The sequence below is a fragment of the Tachysurus fulvidraco genome, chromosome 2 (genome assembly GCF_022655615.1).
Source record: "Tachysurus fulvidraco isolate hzauxx_2018 chromosome 2, HZAU_PFXX_2.0, whole genome shotgun sequence".
In the NCBI taxonomy this organism is placed as follows: Eukaryota; Metazoa; Chordata; class Actinopteri; order Siluriformes; family Bagridae; genus Tachysurus; species Tachysurus fulvidraco.
Window position 1 is genome coordinate 24,273,663 of NC_062519.1, and position 26,772 is coordinate 24,300,434.

Below are 26,772 nucleotides of genomic sequence, written 5' to 3' on the forward strand. Positions count from 1 at the left end.
TTGCATTGGTTAGACACTGTTAGGATAATGAATGTAGTAAAGGGACGAACTTGAGTCTTTGCCTTGAGGACGGCGGTATAATCAGAGGCTCCCCTTGCTGTAGACTAGGAGCGCTGTGATCGGGGATTTACTGCACAGCGATTTCCATACAGAAGAACATCCCTGAGATCAGCTGTTCCATGGACCTCGTTTCTGATGCTTTCTCGGATGTTTTACACTGATCCAGGTCAGTGCTGAGTGTTATCTCACAGAGACCATTCGTCGTAAGAATAGAGAAGAGGGCGAAAGATAAATAAACAAACAAACAAAAAAAACAAGGTCAGCGTTGTTCTGTCGTGACCGGTAATTAAAACGGACGCGTAACTGGCGCGCGCTTTAGTGGCACAGGACATGCGACTGTCGCATTGGCGCAGTCACTGACAGTAGGTGATGAGTGTGTGTGTTATATGTTGTAATATTTCTGCGCGGTTAGAATCACAGATATGCACCTGTTTAAGGGCAGCATTAACCCGTTCGAACCGGTTTTTAGCTTGACTTGGAACAAATGGCGAGATACGTGTTGGACTTTATTATTAACAGATGCTGTACGACTGTACTGTTTTAGTGGTGTTAAGTGACTGCATGGGTGGTAAACATGAGCTGGGGGCATGATGAAGGATATATATATAAGAGTCTACCGGCTTTGACATCATCTCACACGCCTTTTATTTCCAGAGTGGGCATTATGGCGCTTAGTTTACGGGCGCAAATGAATGTGCATAAAAAACGAATTGTTTTCACGCCATTTAAACACCCACCACTATTCCTACATCTCGCACATCACATTATTGCTGTGTTCATGTGCCAATAAAGCAATCAGAGCTTAGCTCAGCACATTCTGGGCCGCATGGCAGAAACGCGTAACTGGATTAGGGTTGCCAGATTGAGCAGGCTGTTTCCTAACACCGTTTTTGCATGAATTGTGTAGTGGCGCTGATGAGCAATCTGATTTTCCATTGTGCATAATTTGCTAAAGTGTTCATTTGCACAGGAGGGAATGCAGCAATGAGACATCCATCAGGCTCAGAAGAAGCTGCGCATTAGTCACTCGTAGGAAGCGTCCTGAGATCATGGCTTATTTGGAGCTGAACGCAAAGATCAGTGTGACGTAACGCAGCCCTAAAGCAATGCTGTGCGGCTTCTCGAGCCTTTCTGAACTCTGCTGAGAGAATGAGGCAAGCTGTGAGCGCCACACTCTCGGTGTGGGGTGAGAGGCGCTTGGGGTACACCTCTCTAAACGACTCTAGGGAGGCGCTGCTGGAGGACAGCTGCCTGATGCCTGGGCTTAAAGAGGACTCTGTTGTGGAAGAGAAGGAGCTGGCAGACGGCGATCAGGATGAACAGGAGGCAGTTGTGGGATCCTCACCGTCCACACCTCCAGCAGTGACTCAGAGTGATGGAGCTTCACCTGAAAATCTGGAGGCAAACACGCTGTCATCTGCGCTCAGATCAGAATCGAATTCAGGTCGTCGGGGCAGTATGAACATAAACGTTCATGAGAATGGATCCACTACAGTGAGAAGGGGCTCTCTTGGTGCTCTACTTGTGCAGCGTTGCAGTTCTCTAGGCTCCACAGCCCCACAGTGGGTCCCGGATTCTCAGGCACCTGTGTGTATGAAATGTGGCTCCAGATTCTCCTTTACAAAGAGGAGGCACCACTGCAGAGCCTGCGGGAAGGTAATGGACTAAAATTCATAAATCCCTAACCCCATGAAAAGTAGTGTGACTAGTTTTATATTTAGCATCAGATCAGATGAATTAATGTAGGCCGTGTTTATTTTTCGAGCCTCTGTGCTTAGAAAGATTCTGATGACAGAGACTGCAGTACTTATATTAACAACCTTCAGCGCACTGGATGTGGGCTGACTGCTCATATTAAAAAAAAGTGCAGATTCATAATTTTGGCAGTTTTAGAAGATATTACTGGCACGTGTCCACTTTTGAAGTGACACACTGTGCTCTAAAAGGCTGATTTGTAGCATGGCCTATAGATGTTATTAGGAGCGAGAATTTCTGGTCTGGGTTGCACAGTGTACAGCAGTACCTATTATAGTATATTTTTATATTTCTTTTTATCTGCAGGTGTTCTGTGTGGTCTGCTGTGACTTGAGATTCAGATTGACTCACCTGGGTGGAAAAGAGGGTCGGGTCTGTGTCACCTGTCACGATACTCTCATTAACAGTGAGTATCTGAATACATAGAACTGCCTTTATTACTGTACAGTTTGTTATCCTGTTTATTATTCATCCATATCATCTAACAACAGTCTTCTTGTGTATCCCTGCCTGTCAATGCCTTACAGAGACCCTTCGTAAGGAACAAAAGAAAGTATGGTTTGCTGACAGCGTTTTATCCAAAAACGAGACATCTAGTGCCAACAATACTCCGACCCACAGAGATTCAATGCAGACAAATGCACCTGCAGCAGCTCATGTTGTATCTGCAGACCAGACTGTAAGCTCATTTTTGCATTTAACTTAGTGGTGTAGAATTAATGTTAGCTCGTTGTATTAAATGTCTGTATATTCATATCAGAGGGTTCTAATGGCCTAGCAATTCGGGGAGTGTTTTTAGCTGTCAATCATTCTGATGTCAATTAGTTTGCCTTCATAATGCTGACCAGACACCTTGGGACTCTTAAAGGAAAAAGCCAAGCCAATGCTATAATCATTGGCTTCTATGAAAGGTGCAGATTGTTTTTACTGCAGGGCTGATCATCAGCTTTCTCATAGTGGCTGGTTTCCGTGTATTCTCACAGTGGCTGATTTCTCTGCAGTGCCTCTGATGATGTGGATCTTGGTGTCACCCCCTTGTGGGCATTGGCGGTACTGCATGACTAACATGGCTGATTAGTCTTCCTTCTCTGGCGCATTCTCTCACACCTACATTTATATGTCTGGAGGTAGAGGAATCTAACTCTTGAGATCTCTATTTTGGTCTCTCATTAGCCCACAACATTCCTTACAAGGATTACAAGACTGCTTATAATCCGTTGGGATTATAGACCTCTTTCATAGCAAAATTTTTTGGGCTTACTCATGGGCTCACGGGGAAGATATGAAGATTTTCAGGTAGTGCTTTATTAAAATCTCCATTTACACATTAAGCCTCTAGCACATTTCCTTTCCTGTAGGGAAAGATCCCAACCTGGAGGGTGATTTTTCCTGTAATTGCTGTCATGTGCATATGAACTGCAGCAGGTTTTTCTCAATATCCTGCTCTGCTTCCCACAAAAAACTGTATCTTTAGTTCTTTCATTATTACTTTGGATGGGATCTCCTGGGATTGCATTTTTTTGGGACATTCATGTGGGTGATTTTATTATAATATCCTTTCCGAAAGATGCTAATTTCTGGTACAAAAGGGGGAACTTTCTGAATTCCCTTCTCTACAATGCAAGTTGTCTGCACCCCGGTATCTCCAATGAGGCCATCTTGCATTATCACCAGTTATCACCAACTATAGATTATACAGCTGCCTTGTAGCACCCATGGGGAAACAGGGTCCAGCCTGATGCTAAGTTCTTAGAATGGTATCTCCTGCTTTATAGCTCTGGCTGTCTCAAAGACCTTGTTTGCTTCAACTTTTTCTTTTGCTTCCTTCTGTTATGGCATCAGAGACAGTTCCTCCTCTCGATTGAGAAATCCTGATTTTCTTTGGTCAGGGTATCTCACTGCTGCCAGCAAATGTCACAGAATATGTAGTTAAAGTGTGTTTGGAAATAAAATGGTGGCATAAGTGATAACAGTTTAGTGCATGTGGATGTCCATGTTGATGTTTATTAGTGAGTTTTGACCAGTGATCAACAAACCAAAATGATCTGCTGCTGCTGTAGTGGCTGCAGTCAGGTCATGTCTATATACTAGAGAAAATCCATTCTGATCTTAGATAACTGGGATAGACATTAATTTGGCTCCATTTATTTGTTGCTGCACAACACGTACTGTAAAGTAGTTATACCAAAACAGCCCAGAAACTGGATTGAAAGAGCACCCAATGCAAGAGCAAGAGCAATATGCCTTCTTGTAGTGACTTTATAGTAATGTCAGGCTGTTGAAAGATAACAATATCTTAGTGCACATCCTACTTTAACTCTAGCCCTGTAACTACTTATACTTTATACTACTTACTTTAACTACCACCTCTCCCAAAAACATGCCAATAGGTGGATTGGCTACACTAAGTGAACCTCAGGGTAAAAGACAAAATACAAAACCTGAAAATGGTACTGGAGCATAACAAGCTGGTAAGGAACAATTATTATGCAACATCGAGTTGTAAAAGCTAACATGAATAACATGCAGTTTATTTGCATGCACTTTTTTCAATCTACATGGTCACTAAGCAGATTTACAGAAATATATCAATTCAGGATTTCAATTTCAAGTGCCTAAATTTATCAGTTTATTCCTATTGAGCAAGCTGGAGGTGATGGTGGTGAGCAAAACTCACTGAGATGATGTTTGGAAGAAATTTTGAGAGGGAACCAGACTCAAAAACGAACCCATCCTCATATGTGTGACACTGAATAGTATAATTCAGAAATAATTTCCTTTTGTGTACTATATGGTCAAAAAGTACAAGTATGTAGCTAAGTTTTGTTGAACTGGTCACCGATGGAGACTTGAGTGCAGAATTGTTAATGGAAAGTGCAGCCTGTAAGCTATCATAGCAAATCATAGGCCTAATATATCATATCAAAACTGCTTGTATAACATGTACCCCTTTTTGTTTCTTTATCTTTAGGATATGCCAAACTCTCCTTGTTTGGAGCATCAGGAAGTGGTTAACAGTCCTAAAGGGAGCTCAGCTAAGCCCTTACCCCATAAAGGACTTCCCCCTATCCTCACCTCTACAGGTGTTAAAGGAGGTATGAATGTTTTTAAATAGCAAATACCTTAATCATTATATGAAAATTAATACTTGTTGAGGAATAAACATGTCCGTGTATGTGATGGTCAGGAGTCATGTTAGTTGATTGTATATCAGGAACTATTCTAAGGCAGTCCTATAGAGTGACAACTCCTGCTGTTACCAGCTGGTCTATTCTGTGTCCATGCGGATTTCTCTAACAGAACTACTTAAATAGAATTCAAACACATTTTTGACACTTACAGTTCCTTAGTGTTCTCAGTCTGAATTCTGTGTGATTACTCTGTCTGTAAAAGGCTTTGGCATCAAGAAAATATGTTTTGTAGATTACACAGTGGAGGAAAAGCGAACAGAAACTTCGTTGTTAGAGGAGCTTGAGCAAGGTCAAACCGAGCCTCTGGTATTCGTCCTCAACGCCAACCTTCTGGCCATGGTGAAGATCGTCAGCTGTAAGTCTGCACTGTAAAAAATAAAAAGACATCTTAGTAGGTGAAAATATCTTGGAAATAAATTAGTAAAATGATCTATTAGTTACTATGAGAATTAAAATATAGAATTTTGTCTCTTTCTAGATACCAAGTGCTTAAAATGAGTATTTTTCAACAGAACAAGACTATTAAGCTTGAAATGAGTACAAATGTCTAGAAATGAGTTTATTAATCTCATATTATGTGAGTGAGTGAGTGAGTGAGTGAGTGAGTGAGTGAGTGAGTGAGTGAGTGAGTGAGTGAGTGAGTGAGTGAGTGAGTGAGTGAGTGAGTAGTTGGGGGAATGGATATGAATATCTCATGACTTTGACTTTTTTATATTTACAGTAAGTGTAAACATAGCATTAATTAGCCATAGAATTGTTCATGTCACTGAAATGTGTGTGTGTGTGTGTGTGTGTGTGTGTGTGTGTGTGTGTGTGTGTGTGTGTGTGTGTGTGTGTGTTGACTTATGCAGATGTAAACCGGAGGTGCTGGTGTGTGACATCTAAAGGTATGCATGCAGTGGGTCAGCCAGAGGTGGTGGTGCTTTTACAGTGTTTACCAGAAGAGAAGCGATTCCCTACAGACATCTTCAATCACTTTATTCAAATCTACTGGGATGCCCAGACAGGTAATGCATTACGTGCTTAAACATTTTTTGTTACTGTAGTCTTGTTTACCAAAATTAGTGTCGTTCAGGTCTATGCACATGATCTTAATTCTCTTGTTTAAATTTTGTATTTTCAGCGGGAAAGCTCTTGAATCATCTGAGTCATTCTTTGGCTGCACGAGGCTTTCTAGACAGCGAGGAGCATGCTGGTTTTCTCTATGTGCGTCCCACGTTACAGTCGTTGGACGGCCTGCCGCTGCCCCCCCAGCCCTTTCTGTTTGGCCTGCTCATTCTTCGGGCTGAGAGTCCTTGGGCCAGGGCCTTCCCCCTGCGTCTCATGCTACGTTTGGGAGCTGAGTATAGATGTAAGAACTTTTAGCATTATCTGTACTCACATTTTAAAACTGAGCTCCATATCACTGGAAGATCATATGTTTGAATCCAAAAGACGACACAGGCCTACATTGCAGGGACGTCTAGAAAGAACAACCGGTTTTCTCAGTAGCTCAGAATTGTCCCATGGTCTGTGTCTGTGAAGTCTGTGAACTCAAGTATGCAGAAGAGAGCAGTACATAGTTTTTCTGAATGTGTTCAACTGCCATTTGAAGCAGCATGAGCAGCAGTTGCAAAGGATGCAGAGGTTGAAGGATTAGCTAGCAAGGTGGGAAGTAAAAATTTGCCAAATTGGAAGAAAAAACCCTATGTTGAAAAAAAAAAAAGTCTCATTCAAATGCATACATCAGTTCAGCGTGATTGAACTGAGCAACATTTACACAATTAGTTTGCATTCATTCAACATGATTTGCATGGATTTTCAACCTCCGGAATAAAATCAAACATTGGGTCATCCCTCAGCTGATAATCAAACCCACAACAATGGTGTTTAGCAACAGATAAGTTATCACTGTGCTATTCTACCATACATGTTTTATTTGCGTACATGTAATGTAAATATAGTTTACTGCAGTTCCCATCAGTGCCGACATCCTCGTGAGATTTGACTATATAACTGGTTTATGTAAATACTACATGAATTGATCAATCTTATATTAACATTACATTTAATACAAGCAATGAAATCAAGTTTTGTTGAGTGAAGATTTTCATGTAAACTAAAAGCGATATTTTTTTCTTATATCCGACTAACCGCGTGTTCTTTTTTCAGCCTATGGATATTTAGTTAAAATTCACAGTACACAATCACTTTTCTGTTGCTAATTGTTTATGTCTTTTCTGTCCTGCAGTCTATCCCTGTCCTCTGTTCAGTGTACGATTCAGAGAGCCACTGTTTGGTCAGATCAACAACAGCATTATGAGACTCCTTGTGGTGAGACGCCAGCATCATAATATATTGTCTTACCTCTGTGTTTTAATGCTTGATACGTTATATTTAACATCTCCTCTGGTGTAATTCTTAGGACTTCCGCTTTTACCGTTACACATTGCCAGTAGTTACAGGGCTCATGGTTGATTTGGAGGCACGGAGCACGTGCATCACGATCCCGAAAAGCCGTCACGCTGAGGTAAGGCAGCTCACTAGGGCTTCACAAGAAACATTAAACAAATACTCTAATGCTGATATTTTAGAACTGAGACAATTAAATGTCTCGGTCTGATATACTGATGAGACCTTAGAGTCTTACTGTGTAGTGTAAAACATTCACTTCCAGAAGATTCCATACTGAGTTAGTGTTTACAGCTGTGATGGCATGCTGTTAATTCAGGTTATGTCTCTTCTCTCATTGCTTGCTCAGCTGCTGAAGGTGCTGAGTAAGTCGAACGAGAAACTGCTGGCGATGGGCGCTTGCTTTAATGAGCGTGCCGACTCCCACCTCATCTGTGTGCAGACTGCGGATGGACAGTACCAGACTCAGGCGATCAGCATCCATAGCCAGCCTCGCAGAAGTAAGCAAACACACACACACATCCATGTGAACTCTCTGAAAAATAAATTCATACTAATGTTTAGAGAAAGTAATGAATCAAGCCCCGCCCACTGGGAAGTGACTGGGTAAAATGAGTTTAGTTTACCTTTAACATCCATTTAATGGACTTGAACTGTAGTTCTGAGGAAACCTTCCGCTGGTCCAGATTAAGGGTGTGGCAGCAGTAGAGAAAGCTCCGATAGTGAATATTAAGTTGAAAAGAGACATACTTTAAAGTGGAGAATATGATGATCAGCAGTGCCCAGTCTCATCCTCATAGGGCTGGTTTTGGTGCAGGTTTTCATACCAATAAAGAGGAAGCCACTCCTGATTCCACCTGTTAAATCGTTTCATGTTGGCTTTCAGAAGACTCAGGTGTTCATTCTGCTTGGTTGAAATGTAAGATAAAATTAAAGATAAAAAACTTCTGCCCTTCAGAAGTTTGCCATAAGAGAAACTAATAACAATTTAAATCACTCATCCTGTTCAAAAGTTTACACCCTCCTGTTATGTGAACTAGCTTATCCAGGGCAGTAGATACTAAGTAGAACAAAATGCAATTTTTAAATCTACCATAGGACTGTTTGAGATCTGGATTGTGATCTGGTGTCTGTGCAGGTTATATCAGTGCAGGTTTTCACTCAGCCCTCATTACCCATGTTTTCGGGCATCACTGTCTCCCTAGAAGAAAGTCTAATTGTGTTATATTAGGATAGGGATAAAGAGCCAGAAGTGGCCTTTCTATCACTGGAGCAAAACCTTGCCAGCAATAGGTCCCCTCAAATATACCGGGTTGAATATTAAACATTCATTCATTCATTTTCTACCGCTTATCCGAACTTCTCGGGTCACGGGGAGCCTGTGCCTATCTCAGGCGTCACCGGGCATCGAGGCAGGATACACCCTGGACGGAGTGCCAACCCATCACAGGGCACACACACACTCTCATTCACTCACACACTACGGACAATTTTCCAGAGATGCCAATCAACCTACCATGCATGTCTTTGGATCGGGGGAGGAAACCCCGAGGCACGGGGAGAACATGCAAACTCCACACACAAATTGCGTAGGCGGGAATCGAACCTTGACCCTGGAGGTGTGAGGCGAACGTGCTAACCACTAAGACACCGTGCCCCCCCCACGAATATTAAACAGAGTTAACATAAACATTCTAGCATTTCTACTAATACTGTCTTTTGTTTAAATCAAAATGACAGAATAGATATCACACAGGATGGAGATTTTTACCATTGACTTTGCTATCTAGGGATGCTAATGTGTTCGGTCTCAGCCCAGTTGAACAGTATGTTAGCTTTAGACCAATTCAGTTAAATTGAATTGTATAGCACTTTGAGCAATTCAAATTGTTTCAAAGCAAATTTACATACGTTAAGAATAAGTTAATATTTATCTCTAACATTTATCCCTAATCAGAATCAGAATCAGATTTATTTGCCAAGTGTGTTGACACACACAAGGAATTTGGTTCCAGCAGTTTGTGACTCTCAAAAGTACAGACATAAATAACACTATACTATACAAGAAAACAATGCAGACGATAAAATACAATATAGACAGAATGAGTATAAGATATGAATATAGAATGAATAAAATATATAAAATATGAATATAGAATATGAGCGATCAGTTATGTACATAAAGTGTGGGAGTGCAAATAGCAATATTGTGCAATATTATGCTTTTTTACAGTATACAGCAGCAGTAGTGTGTAATATACAGAAGATGTGATGACTGACAGTTCTGATAATGCAGCACTTATGATAAGAAGCAGTGAATATAGTTATGGTGAGTTGTTGATCAGGATGATAAGGGGTCTGGGGAAAGAAACTGTTCCTGTGTCTGGCAGTTATAGTAAGCAAAGTTCTGTAGCGCTGCCAGAAGGGAGGAGCTGAAAGAGATTGTGTCCAGGGTGAGAAGGGTCAGTGGTGATTTTTCCTGCCCGGGTTCTTGTGTCTTACAAGTCCTGGAGAGTGGGCAGGGGGGCGCCATTTTTTTTTTTTTTTGCTGTTTTTACTGTGCGTTGCAGTCTGTTCCTGTCCTGTTTTGTTGCTGCACAAAACCAGATGGTGGATGTGCACAGGACAGACTCAATGACTGCAGTGTAGAACAGCCTCAACAGCTCCTGTGGCAGACCGTACTTCCTTAGTTGGTGTAGAAAGTACATCCTCTGCTGGGCCTTTTTGATGATGGAGTTTATGTTGCACTCCCATTTCAGGTCTTGGGAAATGGTAGTGCCCAGAAACTTGAAGGCCTCCACAGATGACACCGGGCTGTTGGATATTGTGAGGGGGAGTAGTGTTTAGGGGTCTTTTCTAAAGTCCACTAGCATCTCCACAGTTTTGAGGGTGTTTAGCTCCAGACTGTTCTGACTGCACCATAGCACCAGCCACTTCACCTCCTGCCGGTATGCAGACTCATCGCCATCTTGGATGAGAACTATGAGCGTTGTATCATCTGCAAATTTCACGAGTTTAACAGTTTGGTCACTTGAAGTGCAGTCATTAGTGTATAGGGAGAATAGCAGTGGGGAGAGGACACATCCCTGTGGAGCGCCAGTGCTGATTGTTCGAATGCTGGAGGTGACACCTCCCTGTCTCACCTGTTGTTTCCTGTCTGTCAGGAAGCTGGTGATCCACTGACATTCTGTATGGAAGCCTTAGGAGTTTGGAGTGGAGAATTTCCGGAATTATAGCATTAAAAGCCGAACTAATGTCAACAAATAGAATCCGGGCATATGTCCCTGGGCATGTTTCAGATTGTAGTACAGTCTAATGTTGACTGCGTCAACAATGAGCAAGCCGGAGGCGACGGTGGCAAGGAAAAACTCCCTGAGATGATATGAGGAAGAAACCTTGAGAGGAACCAGACTTAGAAGTGAACCTCATCCTCATTTGTGTGACACAGGACAGGAAATAATATAAATATAAATAATGTCTTTCCTACAACAGTTTGTAGTTGAGTGAACTAATTAGTTAGTACAAATTTCGAGTTCACCACAGACTCAACACTAATTTCTTCCTTCCGAAATGCTTCAAATGATTGCTGATGAAGACCCATCCACAGCAATCTCATGAGTCACTGACTCCCCATGTAGATTAATCCCCAGCAGAATGTTCACTGTGCGACGAGACTCCAACCATTGATGTGGTAGGTCCCGAGGAAGAGGTACTCAGACCGACATGCCTTATGCTACATGCACACATCGAGCGAGATCGTGATCATATCCAAATGCAAATCTCTCTCCAGAATGTTTCATCTTAGCAGTAAGAAAAGATTACTATGGCAACTATTAATAGAAACGCCTACTTATGATTTTACAGTACAGTGACTGGTGTGTGTGTGTGTGGGAACGTAGCTTTAGGCAGTTCTTTCGACTTCTCGTGGACTATCATCAAACAGCATTAATGATCACCAGGGGGCGTCAAAAATACGGTCTGAAGAATCCTACATTATTGTAACGTTCTCATCTGCTTTCTAAATCAGAAAGTATTAAAATGAAATTATTTTTGTCTCCAAGTTACAGGCTCCTGTTTTTTCGTGTTCAGCGGTGCACTGAAGGCTTCATCAGGATATCTGGCCAAATCCAGCATTGTTGAAGGTTTGCGGTTTATATATTTATTATTATTGTTGAAGTAGATCACAAATGTGTCTCGGTTGTTCCGTGCATGAGTGTAAAAGCAGTGATTTGTGTGTGTGTGTGTGTGTGTGTGTGTGTGTGTGTGTGTGTGTGTGTGTGTGTGTGTGTGTGTGTGTGTGTGTGTGTGTGTGTGTGTGTGTATGTATGTATGTATACATAATGTGTGTGTGTGTGTGCAGGACAAGCACTAACGGTGAACAGTGTGTGCTTCCTTTAATGAAACACTGACCCACTTTCTATTTGAATCGATATAAAGAAGATGAACTTATTGTAATCATAGATGCCTGAGATACATCATACGTGGCTAAAAATATTCAAATATTATTAATCTTTGTATTATTCTTTATAATAACCTTTTGTTCTATGTTTATGTTCTTTAAAGCTGCATTGAGGCAATGTCAATTGTAAATTGTTTATTTGCTATACAAATAAACTTGAATTGAATTGAACTGAAAATATAAACACTTCTAAGCCCCATATCAGAAAATTCCTTGTTAAAAAAAACAAAACAAACGTCTGCACAATTTGGTCCAAAGTCTGCCAGACAGATGAGATGAAGATTAACTTAAAAAGCTTGGAACAGTTAATGATCCCAAGCTTTTTACTTCACTTATCTGTGAACCAAAATGCCCTTTTGTGTACTTTTTAATATTTTTGACCCCTATGGAGAAATAGCTAACACCTTTGGAAAGATCTTTGGACAGATCTTGGTACTTCCTTCTTTAATCCATTCCCTAGGATTACAGTCGGATTTACATCCGGAATCTGAGAATTTTAGGACCATTTCTGTGTTTGTTTGGATGTATATGTGATGTACAGTATGTGATCATTTTGTTAATAGCTCTATCTAATGCCAGGTCTGAAGCTTCTGGCAGAAGGAACTAGCTCTGATATCTTCTGGGACTTAATCATTAATAATGCCATTGACTTTTGTAAGAGCCTTGTGTACACCCTTGTGTAATTTCATGAGCTTTTTCTTGTGTGCTGTCACCATGCTGAAACTGGTAATGCCATCTGACCATAGTATATAATGCCAGCTGTCTGTGTGTGTGTGTGTGTGTGTGTGTGTGTGTGTGTTTGTATGTGTACAGTGCCTTGCAAAAGTATTCATACCCACTGAACATTTTCACATGTTACAACCACAAACAAAAATGTATTTTATTAGGATTTTATGTGATAGACCAACACAAAGTGGCATATCGTTGTGAAGTGGAAGGAAAATGATAAATAATGTCCAACTTTTTTTTCACAAATAAATATCTGAACAGTGTGGCGTGCATTTATATTCAGCCCCACTGAGTCAATACTTTGTAGAACCACCTTTCGCTGCAATTACAGCTTCAAGTCTTTTGGGGTATGTCTCTACCAGCTTTGCACATCTGGAGAGTGAAATTTTTGCCCCATTCTTCTTTGCAAAATAGCTCAAGCTCAGTCAGATTGGATGGCGAGCGTCTGTGAACAGCGATTTTCAAGTCTCGCCACAGATTCTCAATTGGATTTAGGTCTGGACTTTGACTGGGCCATTCTAACACATGAATATTCTTTGCTTGATACCACTCCATTGTGGCTCTGGCTGTATGTTTAGGGTCATTGTCTTGCTGGAAGGTGAACCTCTGCCCCAGTCTCAAGTCTTTTGCAGACTCTAACAGGTTTTCATCTAAGATTGCCCTGTATTTGGCCCAATCCAGCTTCCCTGTCCCTGCTGAAGATAAGCATCCCCACAACTTGGTGCGTTCAGGGTGATGTGCAGTGTTACGTTTCCGCCACATAACGTTTTGAATTTTGGCCAAAAAGTTCAAATTTGGTCTCATCTGATCAGAGCACCTTCTTCATCATGCTTGCTGTTACCCCCACATGCCTTGTCGCAAACTGCAAACGGGATGTCTTATGGCTTTTATTCAACAATGTCTTTCTTCTTGCCACAATAAAGACCAGATTTGTGGAGTGCACGACTAATAGTTGTGCTGTGGACAGATTCTCCCACCTGAGCTGTGAATCTCTGCAGCTCCTCCAGAGTTACCATGGGCCTCTTCTGCTTCCCTGATTAATGCTCTCCTTGCACGGCCCGTCATTTTACGTGGACGGCCATGTCTTGGTAGGCTTGCAGTTGTGTCATACTCTTTCCATTTCCGGATGATGGATTGTACAGTGCTCTGTGAGATGTTCAAGGCTTGGGATATTAATTTATAACCCGTTTGTTCACTAATGTTCTCTAACACACTTCTGAGGGCTTCACAGAACAGCTATATTTATACTGAGATTAAATTACACACAGGTCACTCTATTTACTAATTAGGTGACAAGGCAGTTGGTGCAGTAGAGTGAGTGAGTGAAGGCAGTTGGTTTCACTGGATTTCAGTTAGGGGTATCAGAGTAAAAGGGGCTGAATACAAATGCACACCACACTTTTCAGATATTTATTTGTAAAAAAAAAAAAATGGACACTTTTCATTCCACTTTCACAATTATGTGCCACTTTCTTTCGGTCTATTTCATAAAATCACAATAAAATACATTTTTCTTTGTGGTTGTAACGTGAAAATGTGGAAAAGTTCAGTGGGTGTGAATACTTTTGCAAGGCACTGTATTTGTATTTGTGTGTGTGTGTGTGCGCGCGTGTGTGTGCGTGCGTGAGTATTGTGCTCATGTCCTTAAATGTGTTTAATAATCTTGTCTCAGACTTATTGACATTTGCACTGAACGTGGTCATGATCTTGGCTGAGATTTTAGTTTTTGTGCTTTTTTTGTGGGAAAACGTCTCAGACTGGTTAAACTTCAAGCACAGGATTCTCTTAGCAGTGAAGGCGCATACTTACTCTGATAACCGGTCTCATGATCGATGCATGTGAATTCAATAGGTCTTTGGCTGAATGCATGTTGTAGAGATGTGACGTGGCATGTTTCAGCTCAATCACCAAAATCTTTGGTTTTATTTAGAAATTCTAGTAATTCATGTCGTGTATTTGTTTTGCACAAAGTTTGGTAAGTATTGTCTTCTTCTAGAAAACAGAGCCTAGTCATTAGTAAAGAAGGAAAAAGATTTAGCTTTTGATGTGGTCTTGTATTTACTTGGCCCCCTATTGACTCAGTCTTTACTCTATCTTTCTAACACTAACTCATAGTGATTATTTAACTTCATATCAGTTCGGCTGAGCTGCAGGTCCACTGTCCAGATATTTACAGCAGTAAGTGTAAACAGTATGAGTTCTTCTTGCCAGTCAATGACTGACTCTTTATCTTTTCAGATGGATTGTTAGTCCAAGTGACCATGGAAACCATGCTGGACCTACGGCGAGCTCTTCGAGACATGAGAGACTTCACTTTGACCTGTGGAAAACTCCACCAATCCGAACGACAGGAATACGTACACATTCGGTGGCAGGATGAAGAGCCACATTTCAATAAGGGGTGAGACACAGGATTTGTTTAACTGGATAGTTGTTAGTTGTGTATCTTTATTACGATGAAGGTTTCAACTGATAAATAACTAAATGACCACAGCGGTGTTTACTTCTAAACACTCTTTATCTGTCTGACTCACAGCATAATCAGTCCTATTGATGGCAAATCTATGGAATCCATCACTTGTATAAAAGCGCACCAGAGATTAGAGTATCGAGCGAGTGGGAAGGTCATACGGTGGACAGAGGTACACACAGACACTATTGTTACCATTCAAATACTTTTCTTTTTGACTCATTGGTTTTACAGTGTGGTGGATTGACCATTTTTGACTCCACAGGTATTCTTCCTTCAGAGGGAGGAGCCGTATAACGGCCCCAACAGTTACGCCCATCATAACCGTCTGACGGAGCGACTGGCACGAGCGTTCTGCTTGGCACTGTGCAATTCTCTGAGCCTGTTAAAAGAGGATGGTATGACCAAATTAGCACTGCGGGTCACCCTGGATGGACAGAAGGTGAGATAAGTGCTAAAATAAATGACACAGCCATCCTGTGCAAAAATCAATGTATTTAATGGATATTATGTAGAGAATAAAACACGACGCTTGAGTTATAGCAACCGAGGCAATGAATGTGTGGTACGATGCGGTAGGATGTGGTGCGACACAAAACGTACATCCCAGTGTAAAACCTGACTGTAAAGCCCACAATGCAAAAAAAGTTTTCTTCTACATTTAAATCTCTGATACTGGAAACTCATTTAACACATACTACATAAACATCTCACTGAAATCTTCTTCAGGTCAACAATTAGACATGTTTATATGGAGCATCTGTCAATCACTGTATAGATCATCATACTGGCCCTCAGTTATCAGCAAAGTTGCGTGTAAATATTTGGCTTTATTAATGCATTTGTAAATGATTTTTATAAAAAAAAGAAATAATAATAATTATCACGTTTCATGTTTAAATATGGCAATGAATGTGTACAACACAGCTGATTTGTGTTTAATTGCAGCTACCAAACTATAAAGGGGCAGAGAGTTGAAAAAACAAAATGGGAAAAAAATGTGTTTTGATTCATGTCTTAAAGAAAAGTGATTAAAAAGTTCAGCAGCGTATCCAGCTGAGTTCAAAATACCGAGATGAAATCTGTATGATCCATCCAGTGCTCTGCTACTAGAGAAGACCAAACTATGACCAGATGCCATAGCAAAAAGAAGCTGGTCTCTAGATATCTGTTAGCTGCTAAGTCCATCATGAGCTCTTCCACTAATATCAGTTCTCCCTTTTGCACTGAATTAACAAATGAAAAAACTGAATCAGATGACAGTTCCGAATCTCTGATATTTACATCTAGATATGTTAAAAGATTTGCCACATTTTGGCACAAGATCACTTATTTTTTCAGTAAGCAAATGCGTTGTATTGAAACAGATAAAGATTATAGAATAATTCAGTGACCCAGTAAATAAGATCTCAAGCGGAACAATTTTTTGTGTGTATCGTACAAACACAAACATATTAGTACTAGTGAATTATTTATCAACCTGCCATCTATCTTGTTATAGAAAATTAATCCATCCTGTCTGACATTTCTATGTATTTGTTGTTTTATAGATTTGATTTAATAGAATATATTTTAGGAAAGAAATATTAATGTGAAAACAAGAATAAAAGACAATGTACTGAAAACAACTACAGTAGATTATTTTTAACTCTTTAATTAAGCCTCATTGACGTTCAAAATGTTTAATTCTACTATATATACACACTGTATATTAGCTAAAGATTAGCTGTCTATCATAAAATAGAGAAAAAAAAATCGACTAAGTTTTGATACATATATTTCACATCCACGCTACACTTTCAATCTCAAGAGAGCTGGATGTTTTTCGTCTGTTTGGTTGATGTCTTTCTGTTTTTGTTTGTTTGTTTCAGATGGAGTTCCTGGCAGGCAGTAACGGTCAGCCGCTGCCACCGCATTACCAGGACAGTCTGAACCAGTCCCTAAGTGCAGTTGTCCAAAGTGTGTGCCAGCGTCACGGACACACAGCCCTCCAGCTAGAGCTCATTTTTTACATCCTGGAGGACATCGCGTAGACGTCATCTTCTAAAACCCAGATCATAAAGCAACATGCTGCTCCTGGGTGTCACGGACCCAGTCTAACCCGCCTTTCACGTACATTTTCAAAGACTGGAAAGAATAAATGACAATGCGTATATGACCTGTGTTTGTAGAAAATAACCCAGATTCCTCTGATTCAGCTCTTTGTAACGGTTCCATAGACCCGAGCAGATAGATTCGGTCCTGACTGAGCCACGTTGAAAATTTCCGCTGGTCGCTGTGCAGCTGCTTTGTAGAAAAATGGTGTTGTTGAGCATGCGATTCAGCCTACGCCAAACCCACCCTACAGTCCACTAGTCAGAAATCAGGACTGTAGGGTGGGTTTGGTGTAGGATGGGTCCATGATCAGAGGAAACAACCACTTTTACTGAATGGATAGAATTCATTCGCATGACTTCCTTTTGCTTTCAGTCTTCCTTAGATCAAAGTACAATAGAAGTATTTTACTATATATCTCTTTTGGTGATCCAGATGCTAATTTGCAGATATACAGATTCCTTCCTTCAGTACGTCACAGTATAAATTCCATTATCTCCCGCAGCTATACAAACAACAGGTTTTACTTCCTCCCAAGTGGTGACCTTTGTTCTACATTGTCTTGCACTGGAACACTGATCGTACAAAGAGCCATGGAGGAACTCTTTTACAGCCATTCTGTAGACTTTTCTCTTCCACTGAATGTACCGTCAACTGTTTCCTTCTTTTTCTCTCTCTCAATCTTACTATCGAACTCTGTCTATCCCAAAAACATTCTCTCTCTGTCACAGACACACTCACACTCTCGCTCACACACACTATCCCTCATACAGTACACCTTCTCTGTCACATACACACTCACTGTATCTACACTCTCATACACACACTTTCCTTATCTCTCGCTCACACACACTGTCCCTCATACACCCTGTCTGTCTCACACACTCACTTTCTCCACTGTCTCATACACACACTCTCTCTTTCCTTCTCTCTCGCTCACACACCCTCGCTCTGTCACCTCCACTCTCTCACACAATCACACACACTCACTCTCTCTACTCTGTCTCATACGCATTCTCTCTCACACACACACTCACACTATACATCTCATACACCCTCTATTACCTCCACTCACTCTCATATACACACACACACTGTTTCCTTCTCTCTCAATCACACACACTATCAACTCTCTTTACTCGCCGTTTCACACACACACACACACACACACTCTCTCCATACTCTGTCTCACACACACTATCGATCTCATCCTCTCTCTCATACTCTATACACTCCATACTCTTTACACACACACTCACTAATCTCATACACGCACACACTTACTCTCTAACTCGTACTCCGTCTCACACACATTCTCACTTTCTCACACACGCACAGACCCGCCTGCTGAAATATCAGCCACGCGCCCGAGTCTCCGCTAATCCTTTCAGTGAATGAGAAGAGAATGGAGATCTTGTTGTCATCCTACATGTTTAGCATAACTGAGATTACTGAAGCATCTGAAAGCATGTGGTGGTGACACTCTGAAACAATGAGATGTTTCTCAACCAACTAATTTGAAAGCACCAGCCATTATACCATACCAGCTCGGTCTGCTCTTAACAAGTGCAACTAACGCTACCCTTCAACACCGTGTCAAATTAATTGTGAAAATATGTACATAATGTTTGAGGACATGTAAAGAAAGTCTTGTAAGATGTTATGCAAAATAATAATAATAATAATAATAATAATAAAGAAGAATCCTGAAACACCATTTTAAAATGGAATTTATTTTCTTGTTTTCAAGTCATTATACTTCAGTAACAAAAATTTAGCGCCCTATCAATCTCATTAGTACTGACAGTAAATCTAAAATATTTACATCTGGAACTCAAGTTGTCTTAAGAGAAATGTACAGTGCTGTTGGTCACTGGAGAGTCTGAGAAAAGAAGGGAGGAAGGGAAAGGAATGGAAGGGAAGAGAGGAATGGAGTGAAGGAGGAGTGCATTCACTCATGACAAGGTGAGCACCATCAGTGAAGAACACAGCCAGTCATTAAATTATCTCTTCTCTTCATATAATGTGCTCATTATTTATTCTCTATAGATTAACAATTAAAATTAATAACAAACAAACAAAAAAAAATACAAACAGGGATCCCAGACTCAATCATCTCCCCATGTATTTGTGCATCTTAAAACTACAAAATATCAGGCTGAGGGGGAAAACTGTCCCAAAACACTCTTTGGAATCCATGGCATCTTATGCAGGCACTCGTGGTCATACGTTTTGGACGTTCTTCTCTCGGCTGTTAGGCTTTCTTCATCTTTCCGTTGTGAGTGCTTCCGTTCTCGTAGTGCTTCTTCCCGTTGGCCAGGCCGTTCTTATGATGTACGCCATTGCTATTCGCCACAAGAGCGGCTCCGTTAGTGACGGTCGTGGCTCCGTTGGACAGAGATGCAGAAGAAGTGCCGGCTTTGCCTTTCTTAATCGGCTGTTCAGTGCTCTTGGGCAGCCTCTTGCCCTTGACGTAGGCCTGGTACCAGAAGTTGGAGAAGAGGATGAAGAAGAAGGTGCCATACACCCAGATAAGGTGGATGACCACAGGCACTTGGTAATCACAGCTAGACATGAAGTAATACTGTGTAGCATGAAGGGACACCAGCACAAACTGAACCTGGAAAAAGACAGAACGTGGTCAAAACAAATTAAAGGTGACGAACGGAGACACTAATGACAAAATGTCCTCTCAATAAATTACTCGTCAGTTACCTTTCTACAAACCCAAACATATCAAATATGTAAATTTTTAAAATTTTAGTAAATGCGTTAGTTTAATCACACAGGCTTCAGTCAGGGTAATTTTTTTTTTTATATCATTAAACGTTTACAAGTCGAAAGACTCAAATGAACCATATACAGTCTATCAAATAAAAAATAAAAAAATCTCAATCATTTGAGAACCACAACGACGATCACCACCTATTTGTAGACAAAAGTTCTTCCACCATTTTCGGGTCTACGAAGCTTCGGAATACAGGACATAATTTCCAGTAAGGGAACTCATTGAGCATGGAAAATGGACAACTTTCCCAATCTGTGCCCTGCTTATTGACCTAGGGAGCTGATTAAGATGCATAATTCAAGGCTCTTGACTTAAGAGTATTTTTTACACAAAATCAAACCTTTGCATCATCTTGGAACAAAGTGAAGAACATGTACAGTATATAAAGACATACATCTGGTGTGTTACACCGAGCACATGTTTCTTCAACATTAATTAACAAAAAGTAAAACAAGGTACTTAGCAAGAAGTGCCTTCTACTTGGTGTCCTCCAAGTTGTAATTCTTGGTCAGAACAGATTGCATTTTATTGGTAGATTAAGCAACATATTTAGAACTAAACTACACTAGATACAATTTAAACTGGAATGAGATTCTTAATATCCAGAGGTTTATTCAGTTTGGCAAGTCAACCTCCAGTAGACAGGCGGTGGTGAGTGCCATTAGCATGATGACAACTGAATCCTGGACGTCATACATTGTAAAAAAAAATAAAATAAAAAATAAATCACAGAAGCTCGTTGTAAGCCATCGGACCAAACTGGATCGTGTGAAATATGTGTGTGTTGTTTATTTGTAAGATTGTATGGAGTCAAACGTGTATGTAAATGTGTAGCTTTATGATACGTTGAATCTGACACATACTGTATGCTTGATTCCAAAGTGTCATTTTGGTAAATACAGCCAGCTAGCAGTGTTCTTTTATAATAGTCACATTTTTCATGAGAGCACAAAACCATCTATATTGTTAAATACAAAAAAAATCCTTGTGTACACACACACATGCGACAATGTTGAGAAAATTATATTGTTAAATACAAAAAAACGCTTGTACACACACACACACGCGAGATCATTCCAGAGATCATTCATTTTCAACAAGTCCTTTGTGAACTTTGTGAGCAACTGTGAACACGGGCATATCCAGAGATGCGACAATGTTGAGAAAATTTTATGCAAATACGGAGCGACCAATAGGGGTGAAGTGAGTAGAGCACACGCTGCTGAATTTTATACACAAATGCCTGACTTGGAATGCTAGTTGCTTTACCCACTGATAAACGTTATTACCATGGCAACCAGAAGTAGAATAGAAACGTCTACTGATGTCTTTTTAGTACAGCAAGCTGTAGATTTGTATATAAAGTCACCATATATGTGAACGTTACTTTCTTAAACTTCGTATGTGAAAGCTGAGCCTTAAAGAATAAATTTACCAGCTGGATGGCGGTCATGTATTTCTTCCACCAGAGGTATTTCTGGAAGCGAGGTCCTGCAGCAGAGAGGCCATAGTAGAAGTACATGATCACATGGACCACCGAGTTGACCATGGCATGAAATGAGCCCATTCCACCTGCACGGATATTCAGAAGGTGGTCACTGGTACGGTTACTGAGTTTAAGATAAAAATAAAGATTAAATATCATAATAAATAGCTAAACTGTACAGTGCTGAAGGACTCACCAGGAGCGAAGCTAACGCCCCACCACCAGGTCCAGGGCATGAAAGAATGGTGGAAGATGTGGAGGAAAGTAATCTGACTGTGTTTCTTACGTAATACAAAAAACACCTAGACAAATGACAGTAGAGTGAATTAAAAATCAAACTGTATTGAAATACTGGATGTATTTAAAGTGCAAGTGGAAAACAGAGAGCCTACCGTATCTAACAGTTCAATGAACTTTGAGAAGAGGAACAGCCAGGCCACTCGGACCATCTACGGATTAAAAAAAAAAAAAACTTTCTTAATACAATACATTATATAAACAAGATCCTTGTTGGATCTTCTATTTCTGGGGAAAAATACCAGATTTGATTACAGACACCAGATCTTACCCTAAGTCCTTGGGGGCTGTCGGAGTAATCACACAGGTCACATCTCCACGTATATCCTGTAGCCCATCCTGACATTAAGAACTGGAAGAAGAAAAACAGGAGAAGAATGAATTAAAGAACAAAAAATTAAAAATAATTTAGCAGGATTCTTTTGTGTTTGAAAAAGGCTGTAAGCAGAGCTGCAGGGTTTATCTCAGTGGCCTCTAAAATGCAAATAAGCATTTTATCCAATCACAAATATTTGTTTCTTTTCTCTTCTTTTTTTTTTACATTGTGTCATGTGAGCATTCTGACCAGGTAGGATGTTCCAGATGTTTATAGGTGTAATGATCAGTGCTTAGAAAAAAAAACAAAGATTACAAAAAATTTAACAACAAACCTAAATAATAATAATAATTATTCATCCTACTCAGAAAATTTGACTAAGAAATACGAAAAAAAAAAAATTTGCAAATGTATGCTAATGCTTTGTAGGTGAAAGAGAATGTTACTGTACTGCTGAATTGTTTGGTAACATTAACAACCAAAACAGTGCCAGTATAGTTGAGTTGAGGAGGAGGAGGAGAAGAAGAAGAAGGAGGAGAAAAAAAAACCAGCCAGAGTCGACCGTGGCAAAGAAAAACTCCCCGGGACGATGTTAGAGTCTTGCTCGTGTGTTACTTCTGATCAGAAACCCAAACCCTTAGTAACCTTAGCTGTAAAATTCCATCACCACCGAGCTCCAGACCCTTAACCCTCTCTGCTCCAGGGGCATCACATCATCTGTGCTGACCCCAACTTTCTCTCAGTTCATGAAGAAAGAACAGTGTGCTATAAAGTATATGTGACACATAAAAGGCTTATTCCGTTTCAACTATTCTGGCATTCAGTTGTTGTGATAAAATACTTCACCCCATGTGGGGGAAATAAATGCTTTTTGTCATATCTTGTCCTGACTATGATACAAGCTAACATATCTGAAAGGCGCAGAAATTAACTTTTAATTATAAACAGTTTCATCCTGCCTCCTAAAAACATGGCACAGGTGCCTTTGGTTAAAATAAAACGCCCCTAGATTTGTATGAGTATATATACACGGACTGGTGTCCCATCTAGACTGTATTCCCATCTTGGGCCCAGTGTTACAGGATCCACTGCGATGTTGCCCAGGATAAAGCAATTACTGAAAATGAGGGAGAGTGAGAGTGAGAGGAAGTAAACGTATGGTCATTTCAGCTACTTCAGTGCTATTTGGTTAGCCATTGCACAACAAAGGAAAAGGGGAAAGCTTTAGTAAGCTTATCACAGCAATGTGCAGTAGTAACGCTTCATTTGAAAAGGAAACTAAAACCTAGTAAACATCTCGCATTTGCATTTTGATGACGCAAAGCCCTGGGTAAACATCACGCAACACAAACGGAAATCTTTTAGACTGCATTGATAAAAACAAATTCTAACCCTTATGGTATAAAACAGTAAAATATGACTAGTTCGATTTTCTTAAGAAAGCTAAAACCGAGTTTGTTGTGTCAAACTATTCAGCCACTTATTTAGTGGTTGACTGCAGTAGGATTAAAAAGAGTATCAGCTTGTGGATGCAGTGGTCAAGCTCTTGGTCTCACCTCATATACAATGAAGATAGACAGAAAAACCAAACAAAAGTTGTAGAAAATCATCGGGCCTTTCAGATCGAAGGGTTTGCGATTGGCCATTAACCGAGGGCCTGCGTACAGTACAAAGAAGAGATAGCCGAGCAGAATCGCAGTCATGTTGACCGGACTCTCCATCAGCGGGTATCCACTCAGTCGTGGGTCTGAATGGGAAACACAAACCAACCAGAGAAGACATTTAGACTTTGTTCACATAACACAGCAAATCTTATTTGGCTCTTAAATTTAGCCCGAGTGCCAACGTTGCAAATTTCAAGCAACAAAATCAGATTTCTTTGTTCGGCCCCGTAATCGGATTTGCTTGGGTATGGGTTAGGTGCCAAGATTACCAACAACATGGAGATTGTTGTCCAACATGGTGGAGTGTGCTTTGCAGTCAGAAACTGAGCAGTGAAGCATATGGCACGTTTTAACATTTTGCTTTAATCATGAAGTTTCCCAAAATTTACAATAAAATACAAAATATTTTCAGTAGACGTTTACATGTACAGCATTTGGCAGACGCCCTCGTCTTACATTTAATCACATGTACATGAAAATCCAACTGAGCAACTGAGGGTTAAGGGCCTTGCTCAGCAGTGGCTTGGCGGACGTGGGATTTGATCTCACAACTTTCCGATCAGTAGTCCAACACTGTAACCACCAAGCTACCACATAATTTAATATTTGAGGGTGTAATCCGTAATTGCGCACGTACCTCTCCCCGCTACGAGTTTGTCGTACACCTCCAGCATTCTGGTTCTGACCGTCTCCAGCATTTTCCCCAACTTCTAAAGTAGCTAGTACAGAATCTGCGGAAATAAACAAACATAAAAACACAAACGTTCAGTCCATCTTACAAGTTTGTTTCGACTGCATTACGACAACGCTTTTATCCCAAGAACACATTATATAGTAACACACACTAAATTTACCCGGTAATGAAGAGTAAATGATGATCATAATGACTTGCATGTTACAGACCTGTGACATGACCTATGTGGAAAAACAAATGTGCAAGAGGTTTAACTAGTGCCTCTCTTATGATCTCGCACATATCCCTCCTCTGTGTAAACATCCCTTTCTTCCTTCCTCTCGGCAGACATGGTCTGATGACGGCGGGGAGGAGCTACAGATAGGGAAGGAGGAGGGAGGTGCACAGCTTGCGTGTTGAGAATTGAGGACAAATATGGCAAGCCTTTCATGCGCACACAAAAGAAAGTCAGGCATGATCTTACAGGAGGCAGTACGCTCTATTTTCTTTTTCAATATCTGAAAATACACAAAGAAGTTAAGGCTGTATAAAAGGTTGTCCTTATCACACTGGCTGAGTCACTATGGCTGTGTTTAAGGTAAACAGAGGAGGGAAGCAGGTGTGGCTTTAAGGAAAGTCCAACATGGAGTGATGGGTGGAAAAAAATGCGTGTTCCAAAATATGTAGTGCAACAAACAGCCGATGCCAGCAGATGTGTGCTACAGAGTCCACCCTTGCAAAGCCACATACCACAAACTCCTACACCAGCACTAGCTCCCGACTAGCCAACCATTACTCCTTTCTGCATCCAACTCGTAATGTTTAGAGCCAGTCTCCATCTGCTTCCATTTTTGAGTCATTCATTCAGTGTTTTCCGTCGACTTGTAGGACTTAAGGTCCGCCTTCGTTACACAAAAACGTGTGTTCGATTGCAAGACCGAACACATGATAGTGCTTCTTCTGAATGTTAAAGTCCTGTATGTTAGCCATTAGCTGATCCCATAAAAGTCAAGCTCAAGGTGCATTCATGTCATTTTCATTCAATCTTTATGGTTCTTAATTTTATGACCTTGAGCAGAAACGAGGTCAGGTGAATGCAGGGAAAATTTTGGACACAGAGTGGCTTGTGCTGCGATTTCAGAAACGTAATACGATAATCCTGTATCATCTGTTGTGTGGTAATAATAGTGATTACATAGTAACTCTGTGATTTTTGAAAAATAACCTGAAGTCAGTTGGGATAATGTTTTTTTTTTTCTTTTTTTTAACTGAGCTCACAGCGGTTTCATGGATAGTTTCACTGGATTGTCATCCGGATTGATGCTGGAATCTCTGACACAGGCCCACATCTGTGTTATCACACCTTTACCTGTATGTCTAACTAGCTCGAGATGTAAATCTACAGTGTTCAGGTGTTCCTATTTAAAATATACTCTTTAAACCTTGTCTATGAATTCAAGAACAGTGGCATTCCTCTATGTTATGAGTAACTTAGTGTCCTGGTTTCACAAGAGGACCATATTGACTTTACAAACCCCAGGACAAGATTAAATTTATAACATCAGGCAAACAAAAGAAATCTAAATGATATCGGGGTGTGAGTGCTTATTAGCTCTTGTTGAGCAATATTTAGCAGCTTTATGACTTAGCCAAATTTCAGGAGAACTGAGTGGAGTCTTAAAGATATAAGGCTCAGGGTTCAACTTCCAACACCGCCAAGATGTCTCTGTAGTAAGGCCCTTAACCCTAACTGCTGAACTTAAACATATCTAGCTGGAATATGTGAAGAAAAGTATTTCCTCGTGCTTTAAAGTAACGCGTACGTGCATCAAGCGGCCTGATCTCACACACATTGAACACGATCAGATATGAAACGCATCATGGTGTCATCTTGTTCTGAAAGAAATGATCACAGAAAGATTTTAAAGTCACGCAGGAACACAAGAGGCACAAACCTGGGGACAATTCACACTCTCACCACATCAGTTGTGTAACGTACACACATGACGTCTCGGACGAGATAAAAATCGTTATTACGTTTGTTATATTATCCAAATCTGCTTGAGCAAATGTTCTGACAAGACCTTAATCGAAGGTTTTATGAGGCCAAAGTGATCTACATTTTTAAGAAACAAAGATTCTTGTGATACTCTTCAAACGATTCAAAGCATCGAGCAGGCATTGAAGCCACTGTAGTAAACTAATGGATGTAAAGCTTTTGAGATGAGTGGTTGCCACAATTTCCGACGAAATCACACCCAGCATCTACAGCCACAAAAAAAGGCTTGATTGCAGCTTTAACATCTGGTGAACTGATCCACACTAAAGCTCTAGGTAGCTGCTGGAACATTTCTAAAACCACAGTGTTTACAGAATGACTCAGAAGTAAAGTCTCTCAT

General features: G+C 40.5%; 2 protein-coding genes across 5 annotated transcripts in view; one reads left to right on the forward strand and one right to left on the reverse strand.

Moving 5' to 3' along the window:
• Positions 1 to 19,223, forward strand: zfyve9b (zinc finger, FYVE domain containing 9b). Of its 3 annotated transcripts, none has more exons than XM_047804374.1 (16): positions 1 to 318; positions 1,031 to 1,716; positions 2,122 to 2,221; positions 2,343 to 2,494; positions 4,787 to 4,910; positions 5,239 to 5,361; positions 5,858 to 6,013; positions 6,130 to 6,357; positions 7,237 to 7,319; positions 7,411 to 7,515; positions 7,747 to 7,897; positions 11,459 to 11,539; positions 14,824 to 14,986; positions 15,122 to 15,227; positions 15,321 to 15,497; positions 16,927 to 19,223. In XM_047804374.1, the coding sequence occupies exons 2-16, from the start codon at positions 1,210 to 1,212 to the stop codon at positions 17,086 to 17,088; spliced, it is 2,418 nt and encodes an 805-aa protein (XP_047660330.1). In that variant the 5' UTR covers positions 1 to 318; positions 1,031 to 1,209; the 3' UTR covers positions 17,089 to 19,223. The 3 variants fall into 3 exon arrangements, with proteins under 3 accessions (XP_047660330.1, XP_027025726.1, XP_027025727.1); XM_027169925.2 differs by having other exon boundaries at positions 5 to 226; XM_027169926.2 differs by lacking the exon at positions 1 to 318 and adding an exon at positions 345 to 422.
• The window catches only part of elovl1b (ELOVL fatty acid elongase 1b), a 14,421-nt gene continuing 6,510 nt past the window's right edge, over positions 18,862 to 26,772 (reverse strand). For both annotated transcript variants that reach the window (XM_027169932.2, XM_027169931.2), the window contains 7 exons: positions 24,338 to 24,431; positions 23,593 to 23,783; positions 21,992 to 22,072; positions 21,816 to 21,872; positions 21,620 to 21,725; positions 21,373 to 21,509; positions 18,862 to 19,769 (listed from right to left, as the gene is read on the reverse strand). In XM_027169932.2, the coding sequence (XP_027025733.1) occupies positions 19,404 to 19,769; positions 21,373 to 21,509; positions 21,620 to 21,725; positions 21,816 to 21,872; positions 21,992 to 22,072; positions 23,593 to 23,783; positions 24,338 to 24,398 (999 nt within the window). In that variant the 5' untranslated portion in view covers positions 24,399 to 24,431 and the 3' untranslated portion in view covers positions 18,862 to 19,403. The remainder of the gene's footprint in view (positions 19,770 to 21,372; positions 21,510 to 21,619; positions 21,726 to 21,815; positions 21,873 to 21,991; positions 22,073 to 23,592; positions 23,784 to 24,337; positions 24,432 to 26,772) is intronic.